The 26,702-nt window shown below is 53.8% G+C and overlaps 1 protein-coding gene across 5 annotated transcripts in view; it reads right to left on the bottom strand.

Annotated features, from left to right (window-relative positions):
- Nucleotides 1-587: 587 nt before the first annotated feature.
- Nucleotides 588-26,702, bottom strand: part of TOM1L2 (target of myb1 like 2 membrane trafficking protein) — a 118,157-nt gene continuing 92,042 nt past the window's right edge. For 2 of the 5 annotated variants that reach the window (XM_059149796.1, XM_059149800.1), the window contains 9 exons: nt 19,069-19,202; nt 16,886-16,934; nt 16,211-16,334; nt 13,760-13,877; nt 12,686-12,761; nt 10,400-10,465; nt 4,371-4,430; nt 2,453-2,489; nt 588-1,699 (listed from right to left, as the gene is read on the bottom strand). In XM_059149796.1, the coding sequence (XP_059005779.1) occupies nt 1,551-1,699; nt 2,453-2,489; nt 4,371-4,430; nt 10,400-10,465; nt 12,686-12,761; nt 13,760-13,877; nt 16,211-16,334; nt 16,886-16,934; nt 19,069-19,202 (813 nt within the window). In that variant the 3' untranslated portion in view covers nt 588-1,550. The remainder of the gene's footprint in view (nt 1,700-2,452; nt 2,490-4,370; nt 4,431-10,399; nt 10,466-12,685; nt 12,762-13,759; nt 13,878-16,210; nt 16,335-16,885; nt 16,935-19,068; nt 19,203-26,702) is intronic. The other 3 variants (XM_059149797.1, XM_059149798.1, XM_059149799.1) reach the window with 3 other exon arrangements.

Below are 26,702 nucleotides of genomic sequence, written 5' to 3'. Positions count from 1 at the left end.
GCCATGTTGCGGAGAGGGGCAGGTGGCCCGAGGCGCAGGGGTGGGGGGAAGAGAGAGGGCAGGGCTGGAGTTAGGCTGGCTAAGCTCTGATCTCTGAGGAGGAGCTTCTGCATGTCCCCTGAGGAACTGGAGTGTGACCTCCCCAGCTGGTCCTGCCAGACGAGCCCCCAGCCAGACCCCAGGCCTCCTCTTATGGGGGAAGCTGCGGCACATGCCTGGGCAAGGGGTTCTGGGCTGGGCGGCGCCTCGCTCTGCATCGGAGGTGTCCAGGCCCAGCCCCAGATGTTTCTCCCAGAGCCCAAGGCACTGGTGTCGGCCTGTGTCAAGGCAGCCTATGCCGAGGAGCTCCCTGCTCCGGCTGCCAGGTGGGAAGGGCTGACGGCACCACAGCTTGCGAACATGTCTGGCGCAGACACCTGGGCAGAGCATACTGGGACATTGACCCGGGCCCCAGAGACTCACAGGCTGGACGGAAGCAGCTGCCACGGTGCTTTCCTTCTTCTGGGCAACCATAGAACAGGGGTGGGTCAGGCTGGCTCGGGCACCTTGCCCATGGCCAGGAGCCACACCAGTAACGGAAGCAAGTGTAGTCAGCCTCAGGTTCGTGTTAGCTTTCCGGGTCGGCTTGGAGAGAGGGTACAAGTCGGTGGCCAGGAGGGTCTGGGGTAGGGGCAGGGGGAGGAGGGCTGGCTGGCTGTCAGGACACAGGGACAACTGCGTGAGGGCAGCGGGTGGTGGGCATGGGGTGGTTTGGCTTCCGGTAGTGTATCTCTGCGGGGCTAACCCACATGCCTCATGACCACCATCGGCGGGTTGCGTGCCATCCTCACAACTGCCCCTGGTTCTCCCTCTGCACCCCAGGAGCCTACAGGGCCCCCTTGATCCCAGGCTCAGCCGCTGAGCTGGCGTGGCCGGGGGGGGCTGGGCTAGCAGCTTAGTGATGGAGAGAGGGTCAAGAGGACGAGAGGCCTCACACACGGGCACCCACACAGCCTTCTAAAGTGCCGAGCACACCAAGTGCCACAGCGTGACACGCGTCAGGGAGCAGCATTCCAAGGAGGGAGACCAAGCCCACAGGTGCAGATAAGCCCTTTCTAGAACAGGGGCATGGGAGGGTAGGCCGGTCCAAGGAGACCTGCTGAGGCAGGCAGGGGTGGGCTGTGTGGGGGAAGGGCCTGGAGTCTGACCCCCTTCTCTGTGGGAAGGGGACTGGAGAAAAGACAGTCTAGGTGTCTCCTTGGCAAATGGTCCCACGGCCTGCTTTTCCAGGGAGGACATACAGGCAGAGGGAGCCTATGGGCAGGAGGGGCGTGGGCAGGGGTGAGAGCCTCTGGCAACCGTGGCACTGTCCCACCCCCCCAGAGAGAAGAAGGTGGCTAAAGCTGGTCCCAACTAGTGGGAGGCCTGGGAGCAAACATGGGGCATTTCCATGGAGACACAGCAGCACAGGACCAAGTGGGGACTGGAGATGGGAGGGGCGGCCAGTGCCTCATGTGGACCGGGGAGATAGGAGGTGACCTGCCGTTTGGGGAGCCGAACTACAGACCGGCTCACAGGGCGAAGAGGGCATCCTCTGACCGTTCTGGCTTCTTCCGGCCGGAGGGGTTTGAGGCTGGGGCCGGGGCCTCCCCTGGGGGCGAGGGGAGGCTGGGGACCATTTCAGCAGCTTTGGCTCTTTCTTCCAGGAACTTGTCGAATTCTGCAATACAAAACCCCGGGCAAGGGCCAGGATTGGTAGGGGGTTAGGCCTGCAGTGAGGATCAAAGGACCACATCCCACTTGCTCCCCGTGGAGTCCCCTTCCAGTGCCAAGAGGAGTCACCCCTGTGCAAGTCCCCACCCTCACCACCCTGGCTCTGGGCTGCCTGCCAGGGAAGGAGGCAGGGAGGGGCATGGAGGGGCAGGGGAGCAGGGGAGCAGCCAGCCCACACAGGGGCTGATTCTGGGCCCTCTGCTGCCTGAAGACCCAGCCTTGATTCCCTCCTCTGTGGCCTCCCAGGCAAACAGGAAGCCTGGCTGCCGACAGGTGGTTCAGGAGGAAGGGGTCCACTGGCCTTCCAGAAGTGAGGTCACAGGACGCCAGGCCTGAGAAGTGCCCTCTGTGCCCTGTGGACTTCCGGGCACATATCTTGCATCTCCACTGGATTAAGAATTCGGGGGGAGGGACAAACTGATTAGGACTGCAGGTCTGGGGGCCGTGCTGACCTTGGATGGCCGTCCGGCCCCACTCATCACTCACTCTGGGACCTTCTTCTGACACTTCCCCCCATCAGCACGGGGCCTGGCTGGGGCAGAGCAGAGCAGCCCATGGCAGAGGAGGCCAGGCCAAGCATGGATGGGCACCAGGAGAGGCCCAAGACCACATGGGTGCTGGCCCCTGTGCACCCCAAGAGCCCCGGGCAGGAGAAACCCACGGAGGGTAGGGAGCTATCAAGGTGCTGACCAGGTCGTACCTTCACTCGTGACGCCCTCCTCTAGGTCATCGCCCTTCTGCGGGAGGAGCAGAAGAGAGCAGCATTAGGGTCCCACCCTGGCGACATGGGTTCAGCCAACCCTCCCATTTCCTCTTCCTGGAGTTCCACAACAGTCGAGGACTGCCTGTCCCAGCAGAGACTCAGACGTTTGTTTTTCCAAAAAGCAAAACCAAAACAAAACAGAACAAAAACCCCAAACTGAGTAGTTCTAGGCTTTGATCCTCCAGAAGAGCCAGGAAGAAAAATTAAAAAAAAAAACAAAAAAAAACGAAAGAAAAGAAAAAAAAAGGGCATAGTCTGGCTCTCTGGGCTGAGCTCCGGACAGGCCCAGAGCAGGCTGCTGCGCACCCACCACATCATCCCAGAGCAGGGACCTCAGGGAGGCTGAGCCCAAAGCTTGCCCGGGGCCCCCTCGGGTGCTCATTCACTCAGCAGCCGCACGGATCTGGGAACACACTGTCCATGCCCACAGCTGGGAACTGCGAGAGCGCCACGAAGCTCCGGGCACAGGGCTGACAAGGAGGCAGTCTTTGACCGCTGGAGTGCCGTCCCGCCAGAAGCCGTGTCCCACAGCCTCTTGTAGCCCAGATTCCGTCACCTGCTGCCAGTCCCCAAGAAGCCATGGAAGCTCCGAGACTTCTTAGCAATGTGGTGGGTAAGACTTGTTTGGAGGATGCAGTGGTCCCTGGGAAGTCACTGCACAGCGACAGAGAAGCAAGCTGGATGGGGAAGTGGACAAGGCCTTGGGCTCGGCCAGCAGATCTGGCTTCCTTCCTGGCTCTGCCATGACCTGGTACTCAGCCTTGCTGGGTGGGTCCCTGCCTGTTTCTGAAACCCGGGCCCCCCTTGTGAGGGGAAGGCCTTGTTTCTTCCTGCTTCACTTCTTTCTGGGAGACGAGCTATTTCTTTTCTAGGCATTCCCTTGGGAAAGAGGTCGGGGGTATTCTCTTCCTTCCCTGGCAAGGCACCTGGGTGTCTGCCTTGCTGGGCAATGAGTGTTTCAGAAAGCCTGGCTTTGTGGGGAGGTGGCCCCCTGGGGTGCAGAAGAGGGGGGGCAAGTCAGCAGCCACCTGCCAGCCAGGCCAACCTTGTGGTTAAAGATGTTCTGTTCTGGGGACAGGGTACCCTAAAGAGGTGGTAGCTAGAAAGAAGAGATGAGGTATCTGCAGGACTGGGACTCTGCCCAGCCATGCCCTTGGATAAGCTGCTTCCCCTCCCAGAGTGCATTTCTTCATCAGCCCCCCAGCCCACAACCCCCACTCTGCGGCCAGGGAAGTGCTTTGTAAGCAGCAGAGGGAGGGACCAGCCACCACAGCCCTCCTTTCTTGGGACCTGCTGCCACTGACAGATGCGTCATGTCCTCACCTTCCTATCCTAGCCCTGCGGCTAAACAGTCTCTAGGGCAAGGGTTCTTTTAAATCCAAGATACCAGAAGACACTAGGGAAGTGGGAATGACAGTAAATTGAAAAACAAAAGCAAAAACAAAACACCCAACTCATCTGTGCAGAATTTCACATGAAAAGGGAAAAAAAAATTAAAAATAAACCCCGCTAAGATCCAAAAACCCTAAAGCAAAAACCCCAAAGCAAAACAACAACAACAACAACAACAACAACAAAAAAACCCAAACCAAAAAAACCCACGCACACACACAGCTGGAGCCAGCCAGAGCCCTGCCCGCTGCGGCCCCTGGGGCAGCCGGGGTTCGGGGCCCGTGCCCGGAGCAGGTGCACTGGGGCAGCCACAGCCCGGGGTGGGCAGGAGGGCATGCGAGCAGAGCCGGCTGGCCACCCTCCTCCGCCACCCCTTGGGGAAGCAGCCGGTGGCCCCTGGCCTGTCGTTAGAAGCGCTTGCCTCGCCACAGCCCGCGCACGATAGAGAAAAGTCAAATCTCACCAGGTCCGTCCTGAGCCACACTTCAATGTCGTCCATGACAGACGGCTGCGCAACGGGGATCTATGGAGGCGGCAAGCAGCGGGTCAGGCAGCCCCACAGCCAGGTGAGGGGAGACAGAACACCGAACAAAGGAAATCGTCAAAAGCAACCCCCAAACGAAACCAAAACGTACACAGAGCAAAAAAACACATTGGCACAGCAGGTGCGGGCAACACAAGGCAGCCACATATGAAATGGCAGGTGAGAGAAGCAATGAGGTGGCCAGTTCTAAGAAGCAGGGCTGACCGGGGGTCGGGTGGGGGGACGGGAGGGCAGCGGTACGCGTTCTTGAAATGGATAACTTTTTGACTACTCTCAGCCCAGGGTTGCAAAGCCCCTTCTTGTCTCAGGAAATGCGCTGGTCCTGTAGGCTGGTTTTGAACTTGAGCTCATAAGGTTAGGGCCCTTGGAAGAGTCCTGCCTATTGGCTGTCTGGCCTCACTCCCAGGGGTGAGAAGAGGAGACACCAGGGGGCCCCCTCCAATGTCACTGGGCCAAGGGGCAGTCTGCCCAGAGTGGGGGTGCAGGTGGTCAGGCAGGCACTGAAAGTATTTCAGACTGTGTCCTGGTGCACTGGTGAGTGGGAGGAGGGGAGCGCCGGGGACTGGGTAGGCCCGGCTGACAGCAGGCCCATCTCTCGCCAACAGAAATGGGTGTAAGCTAGAGCTTTGATGACCAAAGTCGGCTTTGTGTATCTTCAGGGGAGAATCATGAAGCAGCCCCGGTATGCGGTGGTTCCTAAGTCTCACCCCATCTTCCCGGCTCTCAAGGGCTGGCTGGGCTTCGGGAACCAAAAGAAAGGAGTTCGGGAAGAGAACGGAGAACTGGGGAGCAATGGGTGGGTGGGTTCCGAGCCAACGAAGGTATGTCTCACGGGCACCTGAGCCGTCTCCAGGCCTGGCCCAGCCATGCCCAAGCCTGGGGGGCAGGAGAGGGGTGAGAAGTGATTCTGAAACCTGCATTTGGCTAGTACACAAGAGTAGCTCCCAAGTCCGCTATTTCCAGAAAATTCACTAGCACTGTGTCTCTGGCTGGTTTCCCCCAGCGTCACAATCTAGGGTAAGAATACAGTTAAAATAAGCAATCAGCATGCTGCCTTCGTGTTTGCCAAAATCTAAAACACAACATGACCTTAACAAAGGAAAAGAACAAAGATTTCCCATCACCAGCCCTGCCCTGATGGGGACAAGCCACTCCTGGAGGCAGAAACCTGCTGCTGGCAGGCTTTGCGGTGTGAGGAAGAGCGAGGACTCCTAAGCCTACCAGAGCGCACCAGGCAGGGGTCTGTGATCCTGCAGGAGCTCTGCGCACCCACACAGCTGGCGCAGCAGCAGCCCCCTCGCTCCAGGCACCTGGGGTAGCTTCCCAGGTCTTGGGCCTAACTAGAGACCCAGCAGTGTCTTCATAAAGGCAACTTCGTAAAGGTGCAAGCCCAATGGCAATCAGATCAGGAAGATTCCATCTATGTTGTCATTAAGTGGGAACATAACACTGCAATGAAAAAAATGCCAAGTTCAAATCATCCTGAGAGGGCTCCTAGGGACAAGGAACAAGTGATTCTCCCTCTGGAGGGCACAGATCCCTGGCATGGATGGGCTAACGGTACCCAAGGCAGCACCCGCCTCCCTCAACAGCAAAAAACGGCAGCAGGACACGTGGGGCATGACCTGCTGGTTTCACGCTCGCTGGCAGGACTTCTGTCTTGACTTGTTCGTGGGACAGGAGATGCCAATTTTCATATCTTGATGCTTCTCTAAGTCAGAATGCCTGGTCTGGGACAATGTGTGCCACGCCCAGTTCTCAGAAACAGCCTGGAAAGTTAGCGGTATCTCCAAACAGAAAAAACGCCCAACCACAGTCAGTGGCTGGGAGGGTGCACTGCGGGTTTTATACCGACCCAGCTTTAGCCTATCAAGGAGAAATGGAGGTTTGAGGGGCAGAGCTTTCTGATGTGTGGCGGGAGCTTGAGAAAAAGCCATGAAGGGGTCACGGGCCTTCAACCTTCTGATTTGGTTTACAATATTTTTGTCCCTGTTCCAAAGTCAGCCCCTCGAGGTTGGCACCAGTTTTCTTCCTTGAGGATTAATCCCGAAACCCAGCTCACTCAGGAAATAAACATCGACATTTGAGAAACTCCTCAAAAAACAAAACAAAACAAAACAAAACTTCCCAAAAGATGGATCATGGGAACACTTTTTCTCCTTCTCTTAGACGTCTCCTAATAAAAAAGTGGGCTTCTGGAAGCACATCCTATAGGCGAAGCCCCAGGAGCCAGGACACCCAGCGATGGGCCCTCGGGCTGGGCTGGTCAGATCATTTTTCAAGCAATCACTTTTCCCTGGATTTGATTCTTCGCTCGGGAGCCCTGGAGCCTCTGCTACCCTAAGAAGCCTCAGGTCTTTGTGTAAAAAGGCAGAGCAGGAATGGGGATGGGACTTGGGCAATTCTTGGGCCTCAGTTTCCCTATCTGTGAAATAGGATGATGGCTGGGTCATACTTAGTTTTCACCACCGAGGACTCCGAACCCCTTAACTTCCAGGTCAGGGTTTCTGTTTCCTAATTCTGAAACCCAGCGATATCGTACACAGCTGGCATTGAGTCCTTCCAGTAAGAAAGGTACTTGGGGGACGCCTGGGTGGCTCAGTTGGCTAAACAGCTGCCTTCGGCTCGGGTCATGATCCCAGCGTCCTGGGATCGAGTCCCACATCCGGCTCCTTGCTCGGCAGGGAGCCTGCTTCTCCCTCTGCCTCTGCCTGCCATTCTGTCTGCCTGTGCTCGCTCTCTCCCCCTCTCTCCCTCTGATAAATAAATAAAATCTAAAAAAAAAAAAAAAAAAAAAGAAAGGTACTTGGCCTCGGGGTGGGAATCCTAGTTCAGCCACGGGGTGACCTAGGAGTAAAGCCTATAGAACACAGGGCAAGGGTTGAGTTCCTTGTGGTTGGAGAGAACACCTTAGCTATATAAACCTCCCGGCCTGATAAACCAATGCCTTGAGACTTCCAGCCGGGCAAAGTTCCTTCTAGTAGTGCAGGTAATACTGGACTCAGATTAAGCACGCACGCTGCTTCCTAGACAGGAACTGCAGAAACGGGGAGGGAGGAAGAGGACGATCTCCTGTCCGCACCGATGGAAGGGAAGGGAGAGGCCTTGGCCAAGGAAGAGGGCAATGCACTCTGTCACTGCCCCGTGGCTTTGGGCACGTCACCAGGCCCCTGGGAGGACCCAGTGTTCTCATCTCCAATGAGACTCAAGCGGATCCCCAAGAGATGTGGCCTCTGCCATGCCATGGTTTTAGCATCTTCTTGGACAATGATCCAGAGCTAAAGTCTGGTCCAAAGGTCTGAAGAGGAAGGTGTTGGGGGAGGGGAACAGAAAGAAAAAGATGGCGAAGACAGAAAAATAAAGGAAGCTGGCACAGGACCACCCATCCCACACAGACCAACGCCCGTGAGGCTGGCTCGGCTGAGGCAATGGGGAGACGTGCCCAGCCCATCTGCAGAGTCCAAAGAGAAACTGGCGTGCTGAGCCAGAAGTGGCAGATTTTGACATGAACGCTGGGGGAGCTGTCCACTGTCCTTCGACGGGCTGCAGGTGCGGGAGAGGCAGTGCCGCAGGCCTGGCCACAGCCAGACACCTTTGTGGCTTTGGCCTTGCTGTGTCTGGGGGTCCTCCAGGGCTGAGCAGAGCACCCCACCACTCCCAGGCCCAAACCTGGGCTTTGGCAGCAGTGCACTCCCACTAAACTACCGCTGCTCCTGTCGGAACTTATGTTCAGTCCTCTCAGGGGATCTTTCTGGCTGCGCCCTACACGTGGAGAGGGCGTGGGGTTGGGGGGGGGGCACAGTGCATCAGCAGTCTCCGGGCAGGCTGGCTCACCATGCCTCTCAGGGTTCTCTTTGATGGCCAATGAATCTGGGACGGTTAACTGCGGTGCTGGTCACCTAGACACCCAGCGTCCCAGGAGACCGAGCCCCAACTCTACAAGGCAGCCCACGAGTCTGATCTACCATGCCAACGGGAGCAATTTCTGAAAAGCTCAGGTGTGTTCTTTCTAGAGAACTGTGAAAGCCTCCCTATGACGCGTCCCACTGCCACCAAAACATGAGGAACGGTCTAGAAGCCCTTCAGTCTCACTCAATAGCACAAAAAGTTTCCAAGTAAAGAATTTGTACTTGGGGGGGTTTGGAAAGACTCAGGGTTTCTACACTATGGGAAATAAGGCAAAGCAATTAATAGACGTTGTTTAAAAGAAACAAGAACAACACTGCAGTCAGGCAGGTGAGATATCGGGTTAGCTGTTAGTTGGGCTTGTTTCTGGGAAGTTGGAGACTGGAGCTCTAGTAGGGGGACAGGACGGAAGAGGGGGGCTCTGTATGGGCAGAGGCAGGTGCCACCACCGGCCAAAGCCACACTCAGGGTACTTTGTATGGGCAGTATCCTTTTTTGCAGGATTAATAGGCACAAGGACACATGGCTGGATCCTCCCAATTTGGAATTGATGTGGACATGGTCTCCAGGAGTCCTACTCTAAGGTCACCTGCACATGGGACCCAAGCCCCAGCCTGTCCCTGAAGAAGTCAATGAAGGGCCCAGGCAGCCTACTTGTCTCACAACTGCTGCGTGGTCTAGTGTAGCAACACGGCAGTATGGAGTGCCTGCTGCTGGGGCCTGAGTGTGTCCATGCAAAGGTCCTTAGTTCCAAGCCGGAGTGGCAGGCAGATGCCCCCACAGCCTTGCATGCTGGCCACACCTTGCTCAGGCAGGTGACCCCCACTATGCCTCCCATCTCAGACACGCTGGCCACGGGCTGTCAGTTATGCGTCCTCCCCCTAGTGTGTGTGCCTAGTGTCTGCCCTGCTCCACCCTACGGGCTGACGCGTCACAATTCCTCTTCAGCCTGCTTCTGTGCAACCCATCCTGCTCCAGCCTGCAGAGACCTTTGGGCTCTCGGTCAGAGGTGCTCGGTGAGGACCAGGGCTTAACTGGAATGAAATCATCGCTCCAAGGCTAGCGGCCTGGAACGAGGTCATCCTCTTGTTCTGTATCAGACTCAGGGCCACTGGACCACATGAGGCAGGAGAGACCCACCCAGGACTCTGTGGCGGAAAAACTCTACTTCATGAGAAATGTGTTTATGATATTAAAACTCCCCCAGCTTAAAAATAATGCTGTACTATATGTTGGCTATCGAATTAAAAACAAACAAACAAAAAAACCACACAAAAAACAGGAGTGCCTGGGTGGCTCAGTGGGTTAAGCCTCTGCCTTCGGCTCAGGTCATGATCTCAGGGTCCTGGGATCGAGCTCCACATTGGGATGTCTGCTCAGTGGGGAGCCTGTTTCCCTCTCTCTCTCTCTGCCTGCCTACTTGTGATCTCTCTCCCTCTGTCAAAGAAATAAATAAAATCCTTAAGAACAAAACAAAACAAAGAAAACCCTCCCCTGGTTTTGTCTTCTTTTTACTCTGCTCCCATTGTTTGTGTGTATCTTAAAGATGTCTCAAATTCTTCTAGGGGATGTAGTGGACGCAAATAACTCCATTATAAAAACCCATCAGCCTAGGACTGCCAAATTGATAGTCTGGAGGGGGCTTCTTCAACCCATCAGATACTTTCAAGTCTGTTCTCTCAGAAATGCCCCCCACATCGAAGCAAAAACCACAGAAACTTGTGCTCTATCCTGGAAAACTGAATACTGCCGAGAGCTCCAGAGACAGTAAAAGGAGGGAAAGAGCCCTCCCCTCACTCCCACAAATGTCCCAGACCCTTAAGGCTCAGGGGCACGGATCTCAGCAGAAAACCAGAGAAGGTATTTCCAGGGCCGGAAGTCTGTGGCTTCGGGAGATCGCACAAACGCAGGAGGGGAAAATTTGGCACCCAGTCAGAAAGGAGAGAATGGCCTTGTACTGTCTTGACTCACAAGGGCTCAGCACGTGACACAGATAAGCGCTGGGGAGGACAGGGGGCTCGGCGCAGCTGGTGACTTCTCACCATTCCTTGGGTTATGAGCCAGCTGTCTATGGGCTCCAGGTCAGAGTGCCCACCTTTACCCCTCTTCTGGGCCGAGGACAGAAAAGTCCCAGAAAGAAAAGTCACAGCAAGACCCAGGATAAAGAAAGCAACAGTATATATCATGGAGACAGAAAAGCCACTGTTCAGAGTTGATCTGTCATCAGTGTGCAAGGAGATGGGACCCGCTGCCCCCCACCCCCACCGTCAGCATGTTCCCCCTTACCTGCCTGAAAAAGAGAAGAGAAGTTTAGTAACCGAGAATCCCAACAGGGTACCAAGTACTCATGCCAACTATCCCCGCACACCTGAAAGATCTCCGTGAGGTCACGGAAGGCTGATCATGCTACTTCTGCTCATTAGGGCTCTGCGGTTGGCAAAGGGTCACTTTTTCAAAGAACCAGCTTTCACGAAGTCATTTCTACTTTTTTTCTAACTTATTTCTGCTTTTTTCCTCCTCCTCAGTTACCTGTGCGTTCTTTTTCTAAACTCTTAACTCGAACACTGAATTTGGGTGTATTGGCCTTTCTGAACAGGTACAAGCATGTAAAAAGTCACGATTTGGGTCTGGCTGCTCGGTGGTGTGGTGCTACAATTCTCTCCCCTTGCCTGTGTTCTCCTTCTCTCCTGTGGCCCGGTTTTCATTTCCAGGTCAGCACAGTTTAGGACACAGGACAGGAGAAGCTGCAATCTTGGCTGGAGGGCGCACATGGGTCAGTGTGTGTGCACACAGAGACATACCCAGACACAGACACACAGGGCGCACAAACCCTGCTTCCCCCCATGCAGCCGTACACATGAAAGCGATCTGCCTACCATCATGCTGGAGTCATCAAAATCTCTAAAAACAGGGAGATGGGCCAAGCCACACACCCCGAAGGGTGAAGGGCAGGAAGCTGGCCACCTCTTGTACATACGGATTCAGGCCTGGACACTGATAAGGACAGAGGTGCAGCATGACACACCCTGGGCGTGGATGGGGGCCAGCCTGGGCAACACAGCGGGGAGCAGACCAGGTGGGCCCAGGGGGTGGGATGGGGCTGCCAGCCAGGTTGGGGTGGGCCAGGAAGGAGGGGAGGTGCTGGTGGGCCCTCAGCCCGGCCTCCTGATGCCCTCTGAGTTTGGGAGGAGACATTCCAAGTAATGGGAGAAACAGAGACATGACCACTGCATAGATTTTAGAAATCCCAGTCCTGGGGTAGGGGTGGGGGGGTGTGGAAAGCCAGACCCAAGGCAGTTGGGCTGGCTCTTCTGTGCCCCCTAGTGGCCAGTGCAGAGGGCCACACAGGCCGGCTACCAAGTTGCCTGAGCCAGGACAGAGGCGCCAAGTCCCTTCCCCAAGGTGAGCCTTCTCATGGAAACCGGTGCCGGCTTGGGCCCATTTGGACACGGACAGCAGGAGGCCAGGAACTCTTGTTCTGGAAGCCAACCTCTCTTTCCAGTGGGCAGATGAGCACTGCTCCTCTCTAACCCAGCTGGGGGACCCTGAAAGGAGGTTCCGCTGTTCCAGGACCCTTATCCGCCCTCCCCTCTCCTTCCCTCCAAACAGACACTCATTCACACACTGCCACACACATTCCTTGGGTGAAAAAGGGGACAATCCCATGAGAAGCATTAAGACACAGATCCTTTCTCTTGCAATGACCTGAAACCTCAGAATCCACAGCTGCCATCTGGGGCTCTAACAAGCACCACCCTCCACTTCAAAGCACCTCTGCCTTTAGCTCTGCCCCTTCCAGAAGACCCTCCTGGCCTCCATCCCACGGCTGCTCCCACCCACCCCCAGCCCAGATCTCCAGCCAAATGCTGGCCCTCCACTGCCTGCTAGTACTGCTGTACTGTGTCGCGAGGCTGACGACGGACGAGCAGCCCGGATGTGGCTCAGATGAGCTTCTCCCTTCCTTGTACGGACCCGTGTTTCATCAGAGCGCTGCCCAGCCCCAGGGCAGTGCACCAGCTGACAGACCCCATCTGGCTACGGAGACCTGTGCCCTGAGAGCTAGGGGCCACCAAGGTCGGAAGAGAAGGTGGCTCTGGGGCCAGGCCTCCTAGGAGGGAGGCCCGAGCACACTGCTATCTCTCGGGGCCTGTCCACTCTTGTCCACAGGCAGGCTGACTGTACCTCCTCAGTGAGGCAGTCGAGTGCTCTCACGCCGCCAGTCTCCCCCAGTGGGCCCTGCCCCCCACGCAGCCCAGCATCTGCTTTCCTACTGGGCCCGACTTCCCCTCCAGAGGACTCCAGGTAGAAAAACAGACTGGAAAACCTACCACTTCAGAGCTCTGTTTCCGACTGTCCAGTGCAGAAGCCAGTCCTCCGACAGCTTGGGGATCCTCGTAGGTAACCCTGGAGACAAGCAGCACAGTGAGTTCCCTGCAGTGGTCCCAGGGAACAGGATGGTAACCCAGAATCACTTTCCAGCCCTGGCACCTCCCTCACGTGTGCCTGGAAAACCATTCCCCACAGCCCTGGCGTTGAAGGGCTCGTGCACTGTCTGACTGCAGCTAAAGCCAGGAGGCCAGGGTTCCAGCACTGCCTCAGCCCCTCCTTTCCTCTGGGGTCTGGGCCACTGTCAACATTCCTCTCAAGGAACAATACTAGGGCATCTCCAAAGCCCAATGACAGAAGACGTCAAAGGTGCCCCGAAACTGCAGGCAACATTAATTCTTATTTTAAAAGCAGCTGCCGCAGTGGCCTTTGACAAGGCAGGTGGTGACAGCTGGTGAAGCGTGAACGGGGCCTTGGGTTGGGTTTCTGGTTAACCTGTTGATGCGTGAGCATGGAAACGCAGAAAGCCAAGTGCCTCAAGGTGCCGGGCCCCAGGGAGAGGCAGGAAAGCGTTCTTGGCCTGCCTCAAGATTGAACGAGAAGCTCAAAGCCATATTCCTGTGCCTCCCTGAGATGCAGGGAGTGGTCTATTTTGGGACCAACGTCCCGGATTTCATATGGCTTCTCCTGGCAGGCGCTGCCATCAGGGAACCCTCTGCCCACACCCTCGTGCAGGCAAACTACGCTGGTAAAAGCTACTCCATGCTGTGCCTGGCAGCCCCCCAGCTCCCAGCTCCTCCTCAGCAGCACAGGGAGCGGGAGAACGCAGAGCACTCTCTGGTGACTGACGGGAGAAATCCAACCGCAATCAACCCCAAGGCGGGAGCTGTGGGGTGGGGGGTGGGGGTGTTCATTCAAAATCTGTGTCTACTGCCAAGTCCTCACAGACATATTTCAGCGTTCTTGGCAGCCCTGGACTTAGTAACTAAAAGGCGTCTTTGTGTTGGCCTGTGACCAGGCCTGGATCCATCCTCCCCCGATGGCTTCCGAGAGCCACCGAAACGGTCGCCACGTACGTCTTACGTTGTTCAGCCAAGGAGTTCCCTCTCGTCTGGGCAAACATGTCAAAGCCATCACGGGGATTACACTGCTGGAGTGAACTGAGGGTGCCGCTGACGCTCTCTGTCCCCAAGTCTGTAGCGACAAAACAAAGGAGGGGATGATGAGAATAAAATGTGGCCTGTGGACTAAGGGTCCCAAGGTCCGGAAGGGTGGGTAGGTTAGGGTTTTACACAGGGAGGTTGGGCAGCGGGGACACAGGCCTCTTCTCGGCACCCCTAGCCCACCACATGCAGGAGGAGCCATGTTGGGGCCCAGATTGGGGGACAGAAACCACGAGCCCCAGAGCTGCTCAAGGTAGGGAAGAGTCATTATGAATGAGGGAGATTGCTGACAGTGAGGAGGAGCCTGGAGCCGGTGTCCCTGCAGACGTCCCGTGGCGCTCTCATCAGTACGCTCCTCACTGACTCAGTCACACATCTAAGCCCCTGGCTCATGTATTTCCTTGACAAAGATTTCGCAGGCACCCACCACGTTCAGAGCCAGATCGTGAGCGGACCCAACTGAGACTAACGCGGTCCTCAGCCTTCGGGCGCACCCACTGGTGGGGGACAGACAGATACCCGCAGGACCTAGCTTGAGATAATTAGAAGAGCCTCAAAACTGACTCACAGTGGGGCTTAAAGGACAAGGGGGACTCTGTTGCGAGGAGAAGGGGGAGAGACAGGTACCAAGGCACAGAGCCGGGAAGTCCAGGGTGTGTGGAGTGAACCACGCTTCTGGAGACAATGGTGAATGAAAAGGCTAGAAAGGCAGGTGGGCAGTGGCTGGGCTGTGAAAAGCCTCAAAAGCCAGGTAAAGGAGCCAATGAGGAGGACACCAGACCCTTTTTCTTAAAAGGTTTTTAAAATTTATTTGAGAGAGAGAGAAAACATGAGCAGAGGGGAGGAGCAAAGGGAGAAGCAGGATCCCCACTGAGCAAGGAGTCCAATGTGAGACTCGATCCCAGGACCCCGAGATCATGACCTAAGCTGAAGGCAGATGCTCAGCCAATGGAGCCACCAAGGCGCCCCTAGACCGTTTTTGTTTGTTTGTTTGTTTTTTTAAGATTTATTTATTGAGAGACAGAGAGCAAACATGTGCAAGAGGTGGGGGGGAAGGTCAGAGGGAGATTGGAGAGAGAGAATCTTAAGCAGGCTCCATGCCCAGCGTGGAGCCTGACATGGACCTTGATCTCATGACCCTGAGTTTATGACCCTGAGACCATGACCTGAGCCAAAATCAAGAGTCGGACGCTTACCCGACTGTGCCACCCAGGCGCCCCAATACTAGACCTTTATTTAAGATGGAAGGCAGAATTAAATTTGACTTTCAGATATTAAATCTGGTGGCCATATGCTGGGTGGATTGAAGGCAGAGAAATCTGTTCCAAAAGAGAAACAGTGGCCATACTGGATTCCTGGATTCATGAGATGCTGAGAAGCCAGAATTACAGCAATGGACAGGTCGCTAAATCAAAGCCTGATTCAACTGAAATGGAATGAAGGTATAAAGAAAAATATGTTCTTGAAGATTTTATTTATTTATTTGACAGAGAGAGAGGTCACAAATAGGCAGAGCAGCACGCAGAGAGAGAGGGGGAAGCAGGCTCCCCACGGAGCAGAGTGCCCGAATTGGGGCTCAATCCCAGGACCCTGAGATCATGACCTGAGCTGAAGGCAGAGGCTTAATCCACTGAGCCTCCCAGGCGCCCCTAAAAATAAATATTAAGAAAAAAAAAAAGGCAAACAGAAAAGCGGAAAGAATTTTGTGAGGGCTGTGTGTTATCACTTCAATACCGTAATTTTATCTATTACAAATTGGTGTATCATCTAGTGTATTTGTAGCATCTAGAATAATCCACACTTGCAAATGGAAAAGTGGGAAAGTGGTGAGTTTCTTTTGTTTTAGGCTTCAGACAGCACCCTGGGCTGCTGGTTAGTTCAAGAAGAGCAAATACACCTGCACCATAACCTCCCATTTCCAAGCCCGTGGCAGGCATCACCAATCAACCACAGACTCATCTCCCAAGCAGCATCCTTCTTAGACCTTGTCCCAAGCAGCCAATGAGCTGAAACCTATTTGCCATCCTTGTCCTAGTTAATTTGAGAAAACAATCACTTCGACCACAGAGAACATTCCAGATAAAACACAGCAGCTACCGTTTCTTAAAGGCAAATAGCTTCCAGTTGCTTGGAACTCCCCCCACTGCCCCCTTCTTTCCAACACAGGCTTAAACTTTGAAGTTAAGGGACAGAAGTCATCAACTAAAAGTGCCACAGGGTGTCAGGGATACACTTTTCCATGGATCCCTCTAAAGGCTCTCTTTGGGCCTTCCAACCAAGAGAGACAAAGGGGCCCTCAGCCCTGACTCACAACCGGGAAGTGGACTGAAAAGAAGGCCCTTGATAGCCCTGTGAGACACTTACCTAATCCTGCAAGCTGAGAGGAGAGAGAAGATGGGGGTGCCGTGTTCCCCACCATTGGGCTCACCACGGCTGGAGACCCCGGGCCCAGGTCTATTAAGTTGTCTTCCGTCACCTCGTTCAGTACCTGCCAGCACATAAGAAAGACAGTGGTGAGCCCCTGAGCCCCGAGCTGGGGTCCTAGGTACGAGCCGGCAGGCCCGCTGCAGGGCGCCCGAGGAGAAACAGCAACGCTGCACTAGTCCAGGAACAAGGCAGTTTTCCTCACCAGGACTTCAGGGCTCCATGCTGGCCCCTGCCCATTGGTTCCTCCCTGCTGTCCCCAAAGGAGGCAAGTGAAGCAGTCACCAGGACAGCTGCTGTCCAGGGAGATGTAACTTGGGGTTTGCTTGCTACACTCCCGCCAGAAACGTGTCTACTAGTTCTTTTGCAGTATCCCATCAGCCAGAGCTTGCTCTTTCATTATCCTAACATTTTTTTTTTTTTAAAAGAAAACTCTACCCCCGACATGGGGCTTGAACTCATGGCCCTGAGAAACCCATGCTCTAGAGACTGGGCCAGCCAGGTGCCCCTCATGACCCACATATTTAGCCCCCACTTAGAAATGCCAAAGGTGAGACCAAAGGGAGGCAGGTCTCCCAGCATCTGGAGAGGAGAAAATTCTGAAGGAATACTTACTCCATTACTGGCATTTTGCACCGATCGGCCTGACCTGTATCGCTCGAACCTAACAGGGGAAGGGAAAGCAGAGTGAGGAGGGACGATGTAGCACAGTGATGCTCGCTGGTCCTGTGAAGAGCTCCTAGGGACCAAGGCTCCAGGAAAGGAAACCAATCTGGGCCATTTGGGGGACCAGGGAGAGCGGACTCCCCCGCCCCAACTTCGCCATGCCTTCCCTCCAGAGGATCAGCCTCCAGGATCACCCACAAGCACATGGAGGTAAGGGAGGAAGGTGTTGGTTGGCAAATGCCATCATAAGGCGGTCATTATAAGCATCCCCAGCTGTCCCCTCACTCTCTGGGCCCAGAGTGCTCCTCTTTCCTAAAAGGGGAGGCTGGCCCAACCATTTACCTGGGAGTAGTTCAGATATGCCATGCCCTCCCTTTCCACAGAGCTGTGCTTGGTGTGATTAGCCTACGTCACTAAAATGCCCCCAGCTCAGCTTGCTGGAGGAAAGGGGCTGGGGCCCACACAGGGCAGACGCTTAGAGGAGGGAGATAGGCACAGGCCCTTGGCCTGGCCCAAAGACTCCCCACCAGCAGTGGATGGCACCTGGCTAGGAGCAACCATGGAGAGCCTTTCCTCTCTTGTACCCACCAGGTGGAGAATCCAAGGGCAACTGGGAGGCATGCACATGGACTGCCCTTGCATTTAAAAGTTCCAAAATGCCATGGGCAAAGAGGTGGCTAAGAGACCTCCTGCAGCTAGAGACTGGAGAAACCAGCCTTTACTGAGACCTGTTGGGCTCAGCATCTGGTGAGTAGGGATCTGCACAAGGGATAATCTGGTTAGGCAGTATGTGACCACTGTGGTTTCAAGAGAGACTTGGGTGTTTTTATGAATCATGGCCTATCAGAAGAAGCAGAATGCTAATAGACCTGAAAGGTTTCTAATCCTGGAGTACCTTTCTCACACCATCTTGGAGGGACTAGCAGTCTTATCAACAGCACTCTAGCCAGAATGGCACCTCAGGGCTTGCCTCTGAATTTGTGGTCAGGCCGGCCTTGGCAGACTCGGGAGAAAATGCTCACATGAGCCCGTCTTCCTATCCTAGGAGGGGCAGAAATGGCTTTAACAGGTGAAAGGCCAGGCTCACTTAAGGTAGAGAAACTGGAGACACAAGGCAAAACCAAGGGGTCTCAAGCTGGGAGTCGAGGCACCCCAGATCTGTTTCTGATCTCTAAAGGACACACGAGGCCCCTGGGTGGCCCCACATTCTTACTAAAGAGTTTTCTTCGAAATTTGTCCCATAGACCCAGGACCACCCATGCCTGCTCCCCAGCTGAAGCGGGGACAAGGCCCGGCCGGAGTCATGACGCCCATAGCAAAACGTCTAAGCCACCAGACCCAGGTATCTATCCCACTGACCCTAACTGATGCCAGGTCATTGCGCTGTGAGTGCAGGGACCAGGGCCCCAAGTCTCTGAGGGTTGAGGGCCTCCGACTTGGGAGAAGGTGGCCCTGGGCAAGGTGTCTTCTGGTGCCTTTGCTGGGGGAAGCCTGAGCCACAGGCGCCAAGTGATGCTCTGGGAGCTGCACCTGCCATTTTCTCCTACTGACAACTCCTTCCCCAGGGGAGGATTTGGAAAAGAATTTTCAAGCTGGTTACCTCAAATCTGAAAATGATTTGGCTGCAAAAAAAACTCAAATGAACTGTGTGTGTGTGTGTGTGTGTGTGTTTCCCTAAGCACCCTGCCTTCTTTGGAACACTCTAGAAATGCTACCAAAGGGAGGGGAAAATCTCTTTTTCTTCTTTCTTTGAAGATGGCAAAGAGGAAGTCTTTTTTCCTTAGCGGAGATCCCCCCCCCCCACTTTAATCCTTTTCAAACTCAAAAGGACCTTCAAAGGGGCAGGTGCAAGCTCCTGGCCCCAGGGCCCCAGCCCTCCCCTAGAGGGCCTGGGGGGAGTCAGGGAGGCAGGGCAGCCTGAGGCTTGCAAAGGGCAGAGCCTAATTCTGCCCGTCACCTTCCTGCTGCTCGTTCCCAGGAAAACCAGAAACATTTTCCCTGTGAGTCAAGAACAAATTAGCATCTCCGAAGAGCATTTTCCAACCCTCCTCTCCCTCTCCCCATTGTTCAGGAGAGAAATTCCTCTGTTGGCAACAGTCTCTGGGCAGGACGAGAAGGGACCCCGGCCCCACCTCTCATAGCGGAGGAAGACGTTGTTGAGGTCATCGTTGACATGAAGCAGTTCCTCAGTGACCTCCTCATTGGACACGCGGGAGATGAGTTCCACGATGCGCTGTTGCATGGCTCGGCAGGTCCTGTTCAGCTCCTAGGGAACACATGCGCCTCTGACTAGCCTGCTTGTGACACTACGTGTCCCATTCCACCTCCTCTGGCCAAGCGGGAGCCAATTCTTTAAAATCACAAAAAGTGCACGCTTGCCCAAGAAAGCCAGATGTGGGGGGCATGCCAAGTGGAAGGCCCCTCTCTCACTGCCTCCTGTTGCCCCAGAGGAAGCAAGCTCTTTTTCAACAGAAGGACAAGGGTCCTTAGCTCTATACTCTCACGTGCACATTGGCACAAGTTTGTACAGAGCGTTCTTTATAATGTCTAAAAATATGATCCTTTGCAGTTTGCTTTTTCTCTTCAACAGAATACTCTCGTTAACCTTTCCCCATTGCCTCATATGGCCTCACCACTCTGTACCATGAAGCATTTCCCCGTGCTTCCGTTGCTGGGTATGTGCCTTAAGGCCTCCTTTTGGCCAATGCAAACAATGCGGCCAGGAACATTCATACACACACAGGCTCCTACATTTGTACCAGTGCTTCCATAGGACAAGCTCTAGAAGTGGAACTTCTGTGTGAAATGGTACACGGTCATTTAGAATACAGACTGGTAATCACAAAAGAGCCTCCAGAAAGACGAGACCAGGTCATCTACGCTCCCAGCAACAGCAAGAGTGTATGTCATGACTGTATTAGGTATATTCTGGTGGCATGTGTGACATCTTGCTGAGGTCTGAGAAGCTAGCAAGCTGACACGTCTTCCCGAAGAGACTCCGATGGACCCCTGGTCACCACTGGAGCCCGCTCTACCCTTGGAAGAACTGTTCCCCTGAAAACAGACCCTTCCCACTTTCTGACCTGGCTTCCACAGGCTCTCCCTGCTCCAGATGGCGGCCTGACTCGTGCTCTCGCTGAAACCTGCCTGTGGAACTCCCTCAACCACCTGCCCAACTGACCACAGAAAAGCTCCAAGTCCCACTGGGGGTGAAACAAAGAGGAAGGCTGTCCCCACCACCTGAACACCAGAGGCAGCCGATGACCCAGTTCATGAAGGGGATGAGAGATGCACCAGAGGTCGGTCCTTCCTTCTCACAGCTCAGCCTCCAAACCACCTCCTTTGGAAATATTTCTGATGGACTTAACTGCTCTAGACACCGCACATGTACACGATCTAGGTTCAGCTTCATATTCTGTCTCCTCGTCTGGCCAGCTTGGCCAGAACTAGGTTTCCCCTTCCACTAGACCAGAAACACCACGAGGGAGAAGCAGATGCCATCATTTCCTACCCCGGAGATGACCTCAAACCCTACGCTGAGCCACACATGGAGAAAAGGCCCAGTAATCATCTGCTGATTGGCCAGATGTGGCCAGATGCGAAGCAGGGAATTCCGGGGCTTACCAGTGCCGTGTAACACTGAGCTTGGCACGCAGGGGCATTACGGCTGGACCCCCTATCAGCCTCCCCCTCTACATCGAAGCTCCTTGAAGGTAGGGCTGGCCTCTCTTGGCCCAATTTCTCCAGCATCCTTGACCGACACATAGTAGCTACACCCTAAGTACTTTGGAGAGAAGTAATTGATGGAGGCAGGCTTCCTTCCTTCTATCCATACTTAGTCCAAGGTCTCTAAACAGTGTTCCCTTACACACTTATATGCACATACATACCCTTCACCATTGGACGGTGAGTGTCCTTAGCCTGATCCTGCAGGTAAGACCAAAGTACTGATGATGACAGACCTCCCCATCACAGAATAAGCAGATCATGACCAGCCAGACACCAGGTCTGGAAACTGCTTCTGCCATCAGCGTTCCCCTGGCTGCTCAGCCTGTGGGGGCTCCTTCCCCAAGAGCAGGGACAGCTGAGGAAAGAAGCCCAACCCACATGGGTCAGCCCACAGCCACCCCACTACAGAAGGGGTGTCAAGACAGAAGGTTTCTAGATTTAGACAGCTGGGTCCAAAAGAGTCTGGTGTTCACCAGAAGAAAAAAAGCTTCATTGGAGAGCTTCTGGATTGCTGGGCCCTGTCTGGTTATGGAAACACCGCCCTTGTCTTCGTTCTACCCGGTTGCTGGCCCTCCATACAACCAGAATGCTGCTCTGGTTTACGAGGCCAGCAAGTCCAACATCCAGACCTTCTAGCTTTTTCTGTGGAAACAGTCCCACTCTTGGTTCTCCTACGACTCCCATTCTAGGTTTGGGAGAAGGCAGAGTGATCCTAGAACTAAGGGGCTGTCAGCAAATCACTGGGTATTCACAACTCCTCTCTCCCTCCCTCTGACCTGGGGTTTCAGGGACTGGCTGCACCCTTGGCTAAATCAGCCTCCATGGGGAGTAGCTTTCCCACCAGCAGGTGACACAGAGGAGGGGAGGCCAGAAGCAGACTGAGGCTGGAGGGGGAAGGCTGGGGACACCTCCACTCTTTGATGCTCTGAACCCTTGGTCCACACAAAACTAATTGCTCCCCATCATTGCCCTGGCTCAGGATCTATACCCGCTTAGTCTTGTTGCTGGCCCCCTCTCCACTCAGGAGAATGGGCAATTCTCATTCACCCAGAATCAAATTTTCCCTCTCTAGGACTCATCCCAGGCCCCATTTCCCCAGAAGTCAGCATTTATAAACATACATGCATGAATTAGAATAACACAAGGCAAATATAAAAAAAATTAATCGCACAGGATATCATATCCAGTAAGATGCCAAGAACTGTCCACTCTCCACCATTGTGAATGGCTCATATTCCCCGGCCGGCCCTGAGAAGAAAAGGAGAAAAGGCCTGAGACCTGAAGCCTGGCCAGAACTCGGTGATGGATTGCCACAATCCCAGCCACGGTGCTGGTAGACACCCACAGGTCAAATCCAGTCACCGCAGGGACAGTGACTACACAGGAAAGCCAAAGGCTCAGCGGAAATCCTAATTACAGAAACAAAGTGCACTCATGAATGAGAGCTAGAATGAAAATCGAAAAATGGAACAAAAGCCCACACAGATGAACTTCTGAAAAAAGCAATCACGTTAGATCACGGGAAGGATCCCATGGCTAGCACTGAGGTGCACAATAAAAATAATCTAATCATATTATGATACATCGTTAGAGCACCTGGAGCACCTTCTCAGGGCGTGTAAGGGAGCACGGATTCGGATTCACTTTAAAGGACCATAAAGGACCAGCCTTCATTAAGCAAAAGGAAAAAGACATTTGGCCATTCTTGGGCAGCAGATCCTGCCTAGTGCTTTGGAAGACACGCTGGAGACCAGCCAAAGCGCGTGGGGACAGAGCAGGAAAGCCAGAGCCTGGGGACACAGGCGGCCAGGTGGCGGCCAGAGGGAAGAGGCACAGCGCCTGGATCCCTTCCTGGATGTGTATATGCCCCGTACAAAGGAGACGAACACTCAAGGTGTCCGCAAACAAAATCTCTGATGAGCAAAAGGTTCTGGAGCCCCAGCCATAGGCCCACTCCCTCTGGCAAAGGTAGCCACGGCCCCCCGCCCCCTCCCGCTCCAGACAGGTCCAGAACAGGAAGTGTGGCTCTGTCTGGTATTTGTGGCCAAACAGCAAGCCCTGGCTCCCTGGGCTGGGGAGGGAAAGGAAAGGTCAGTGACTTCCTATCCAAACTGTAGGCCAATCCCAAGACGGAAAGAGGTCCTGAGCCACCCTAGCAGAAGCTGGGGGCATCACCTCCCAGAGCCACTGGCCTTCTCCAAATACCCTTCAGACTTTCTAGAACAGCAGACGGCCTCAGGCCCCTTACTGCTCTGGGGCCCCCAACAAGTCAGCCCTCTGCCTGCCATGTTCCTCTTCTTTTTCACCGAACAAATTCCTACTCATCCTTCAAGGCCCCAGAATGTTTCCCCACCCCAATGCTTAATCACAACATTTTTTTTTTTTTAAGATTTTTTTTTTAAAGTTTTTTATTTATTTGACAGAACACAAGTAGGCAGAGAGGCAGGCAGAGAGAGAGGAGGAAGCAGGCTCCCTGCTGAGCAGAGAGCCCGATGCGGGACTCGATCCCAGGACCCTGAGATCATGACCTGAGCCGAAGGCAGCGGCTTAACCCACTGAGCCACCCAGGCGCCCAACCACAACATTTTTAAACGTAGAAAAGATTTTAAAATGCTATAGTAGAGCCCTGGATTCTAACTACTATTAACATTTTACACTTCCAGCTTACCATGTGTCCACCCAGCTATCCATCTCCCTATCCACCCAGGATCCTGGGGTCTTCCCCCAACCCGTACCCCCTCCAGACTGGACATACTTCCACTCAGCGCTGCCGCCCCATGTGGTCAGAGCTCCCTCCCCCTAGCATCTCTGACTCGAGTGTATCTCCATTAAGTGAGAACAAGCTCTTACCCCCACCCCAATCCGTAGAAGCCTGGGAAGAAAGAGTGGGCCTCAAGGATGGTCCACCCGAGTCAAAGGAGAAACAAACCAGATCGTTCAGGAGACTGAAGGGAATGCCTCAGAAACATGTCTCCAAAGCACCTGAGCCACTAGACAGAAAAGCGCAGGGATGGACTCAATCTCCCCCACGGAGCCCAGGCCCTCCTGGGTGCTGGGAACCAAGTGGCAGGCAGTAAGCAGCCAGGTCTAGGTCAGCTTTCCAGCGTTCTCTGGGCCTGTTTCTCCCTGGGTAGGAAAAGGGGGTCGGAGAAGTGGGGAAGCTCTGCAGAGGGTCCCTGAGGCCTCCCCCATGGCCTGGGGTTTGGGACACTCCCACCGAGACACTGCAGTTCTCTGTGCAATTTTATTTGTGGATAAAAGCTCCCCACACCTCACAGAAGTGTTTGGAAAGTGCGAGATGATGTCTGAGACCTCAAATAGCTCTAATATTATCAGCGTGGAGGAAGAATGAGACCCCAGAGCACAGAATGTGGTGATCTCATGGACCGTATGCACCAGAAGCATCTGCTTTGCCCTTTGCACTTGCTGCCTTGTTCCCCACAGCCCTCAGCTTGGGGCGCTGGGAAAGATAGCCCTGACCCCAACGGCAGAGCCTCGCATGCTCTGATCCCAGAGGGACACTCAGGGGTCCTTCAAAGAGCTTTGCCTAACTGGCCCAGAGAGTCCGCCTGGAGCTTCCAAATCAAGGATGTCCTAGGGCCTCTGCAGAAAATTTTACCATGTCCTTCCTTCAAGCTTTTGAGTTACTTTCTTCTTCTTTCTTAAAAATTTTATTTTAAATAATCTCTACACCCAGCAGGGGGCTTGAACTTACAACCCCAAGATCAAGAGTCACACACTCCACTGAATAGCCAGGTGCTGCTAAGTCATCAAAAAAAAAAAAAAAAAAAAAAAAAAAAAAATTAATCACCTTAAGGGGCGCCTGGGTGGCTCAGTGGGTTAAGCCGCTGTCTTCGGCTCAGGTCATGATCCCAGGGTCCTGGGATCAAGCCCCGCATCGGGCTCTCTGCTCAGCAGGGAGCCTGCTTCCTCCTCTCTCTCTGCCTGCCTCTCTGCCTGCTTGTGATCTCTCTCTGTCAAATAAATAAATAAAATCTTAAAAAAAAAAATTAATCACCTTAAAAAAAAATAGGGGCACCTGGGTGGCTCAGTGGGTTAAGCTACTGCCTTCGGCTGAGGTCATGATCTCGGGGTCCTGGGGATCGAGTCCCACACAGGGCGCTCTGCTTGGCAGGGAGCCTGCTTCCCTCTCTCTCTGTCTCTCTCCCTACTTGTGATCTCTCTCTGTCAAATAAATAAATAAAATCTTAAAAAAAAAAATAAACAGTGAGAAAAAAAAACAAAGAGATCAAAGGGGAAAAGAGGAACAGCACATTGAGATTTCTGCCACCAAACACCAGCAGGCTGTCTACAGGACCTCTGTGGGGTCACCCACAGCCAGACCCATGGCAGGCACAGTTGGGAGACCTTCCTCTGCCTACGCCCCCCTCTAAAGCAGCCACACAGAGTGACTTTCTTCTCATCCTAAGTCATGAGAGCACACAGCTTGCCCTGATCAATCTTCCCACCATGCAACAGCCAGGACAAGCATTTCCTACACGCTGAAGATTTTAGCTTTGGCCTCCTCCTATGTCCAGTTCTCAACAGAGGAGGGGGAACAGCTGGTCAGGGTTCTTTGTGCAAAAGCCCTCCATCGATCAGAACTTATTAAAATAACCTCTTTCTAATTAATCCCAATGCCTTTATCTTTTCTTCAAGGGACATTCTCATCCCCATCTCGCAAAACACTCTTTTAATCATCTTTATGGGTTTCCTCTGAACCTTCTCCAAGTTCTAAGGAACACAGAATAAGGTCCTGAAGATCTTTCTACAACAGCAAAGGAGGGCGGGGAGAAGAAGAAACTCTTTGTTGAAGGGAAGGGGGAATAATGAAGCCAAACATGGAGAGTAAACTAGATCTCCCTAGAGAAAATGGTCCTGGACACCCCAGTTTTTGTTGAAATGAGATGCAAGAAGCAGGAGGGGACGTGCCATCTGCTACTTGAAGAAACAACACGGAGGAGAGCTTCTTTTATGATGTGTTGGTAGCTAGGCAGGAATGCCCAATTTGGACATCACTGGATTAATTAAAAGTTATTATTATTTGAAAACAAAGCTCAGGAGGCTAATTTGGGAGAGACGGGGAGTTACTGGATGACAGCCTGAAGATCGTTAAAGATTTCCAAAACCGGACTCCCAGGCTGTAGCTAAGGACATGAATTTCAGCAGACACAGAAACGGTCTCAAATTTCAGGCCTGAACCCAAGTGCCCACATGCAGGGTACGGAAGATATGGCTTTCCAGCCCTAAGAAAGAGACGTAAGGTTTTCGGTTGATGGAAGCTCTCCATTTTATAGCCTCCAGCTGAGAACTCATCTTCAAGGTGGGCTGCCAACAGCCACATCTGTACCACACAGACCAGGCCCTGGCAGGAGTCTTCAAATATTTAAGGACCGACCTTTGTGAAAGAGGACTTTGTTATGTTCTGTGGTTAGAGCAGACAGACCAGGGTAGCGGTTACAGGGAGACAGACTTTAGCTTGCCCTCTACAAGGATGTACTGACGATAATCGCAGGAGGTCCGACCTGCATATGATTTGCCTGCGCCTGGCACTGTGCCAGCCACCTCAAATGGACAATTTTTAAAAAGATTTTATTTATTTGAGAGAGAGAGATAGCTCCCACATGAGCAGGGGGAGGGGCAGAGTGAGAGGGGGAATCTCCAACGGACTCTGTGCTGAGCATGGGGCCCGAGATGGGGCTCAATCTCTCAACACTGAGATCATGACCGGAGCCGAAATCAAGAATTGGCCGGCAAACCAGCTGAACCACGCAGGCACCCCTCCCATGAACAATTTCTATTCTTCCAAGAGGAGTGTGATCACTCCGGGCCCTGCCCAGTCTCCCAGTCTTGCCCAGACTGTCAGTGGTCGGGCCTGGATGTGAACCCAGTGATTCTTTCCACCCTCCTGTGGTGGTTCCCGAAGTCTGACCAGGACATGCGTCTGGAAATGAAGTGTTCCGTGGGCTCACACAGCCTGTCATGTCAAGAAAATGCTAAGAAAAATGAGGTGGCCGCTGAATCTGAGCACATGTGT

The sequence above is a fragment of the Mustela lutreola genome, chromosome 15 (assembly GCF_030435805.1).
Source record: "Mustela lutreola isolate mMusLut2 chromosome 15, mMusLut2.pri, whole genome shotgun sequence".
Classification (NCBI taxonomy): Eukaryota; Metazoa; Chordata; class Mammalia; order Carnivora; family Mustelidae; genus Mustela; species Mustela lutreola.
The sequence above is the reverse complement of the archived record's forward strand: the minus strand, read 5'-3'. Positions and strand labels throughout refer to the sequence as shown.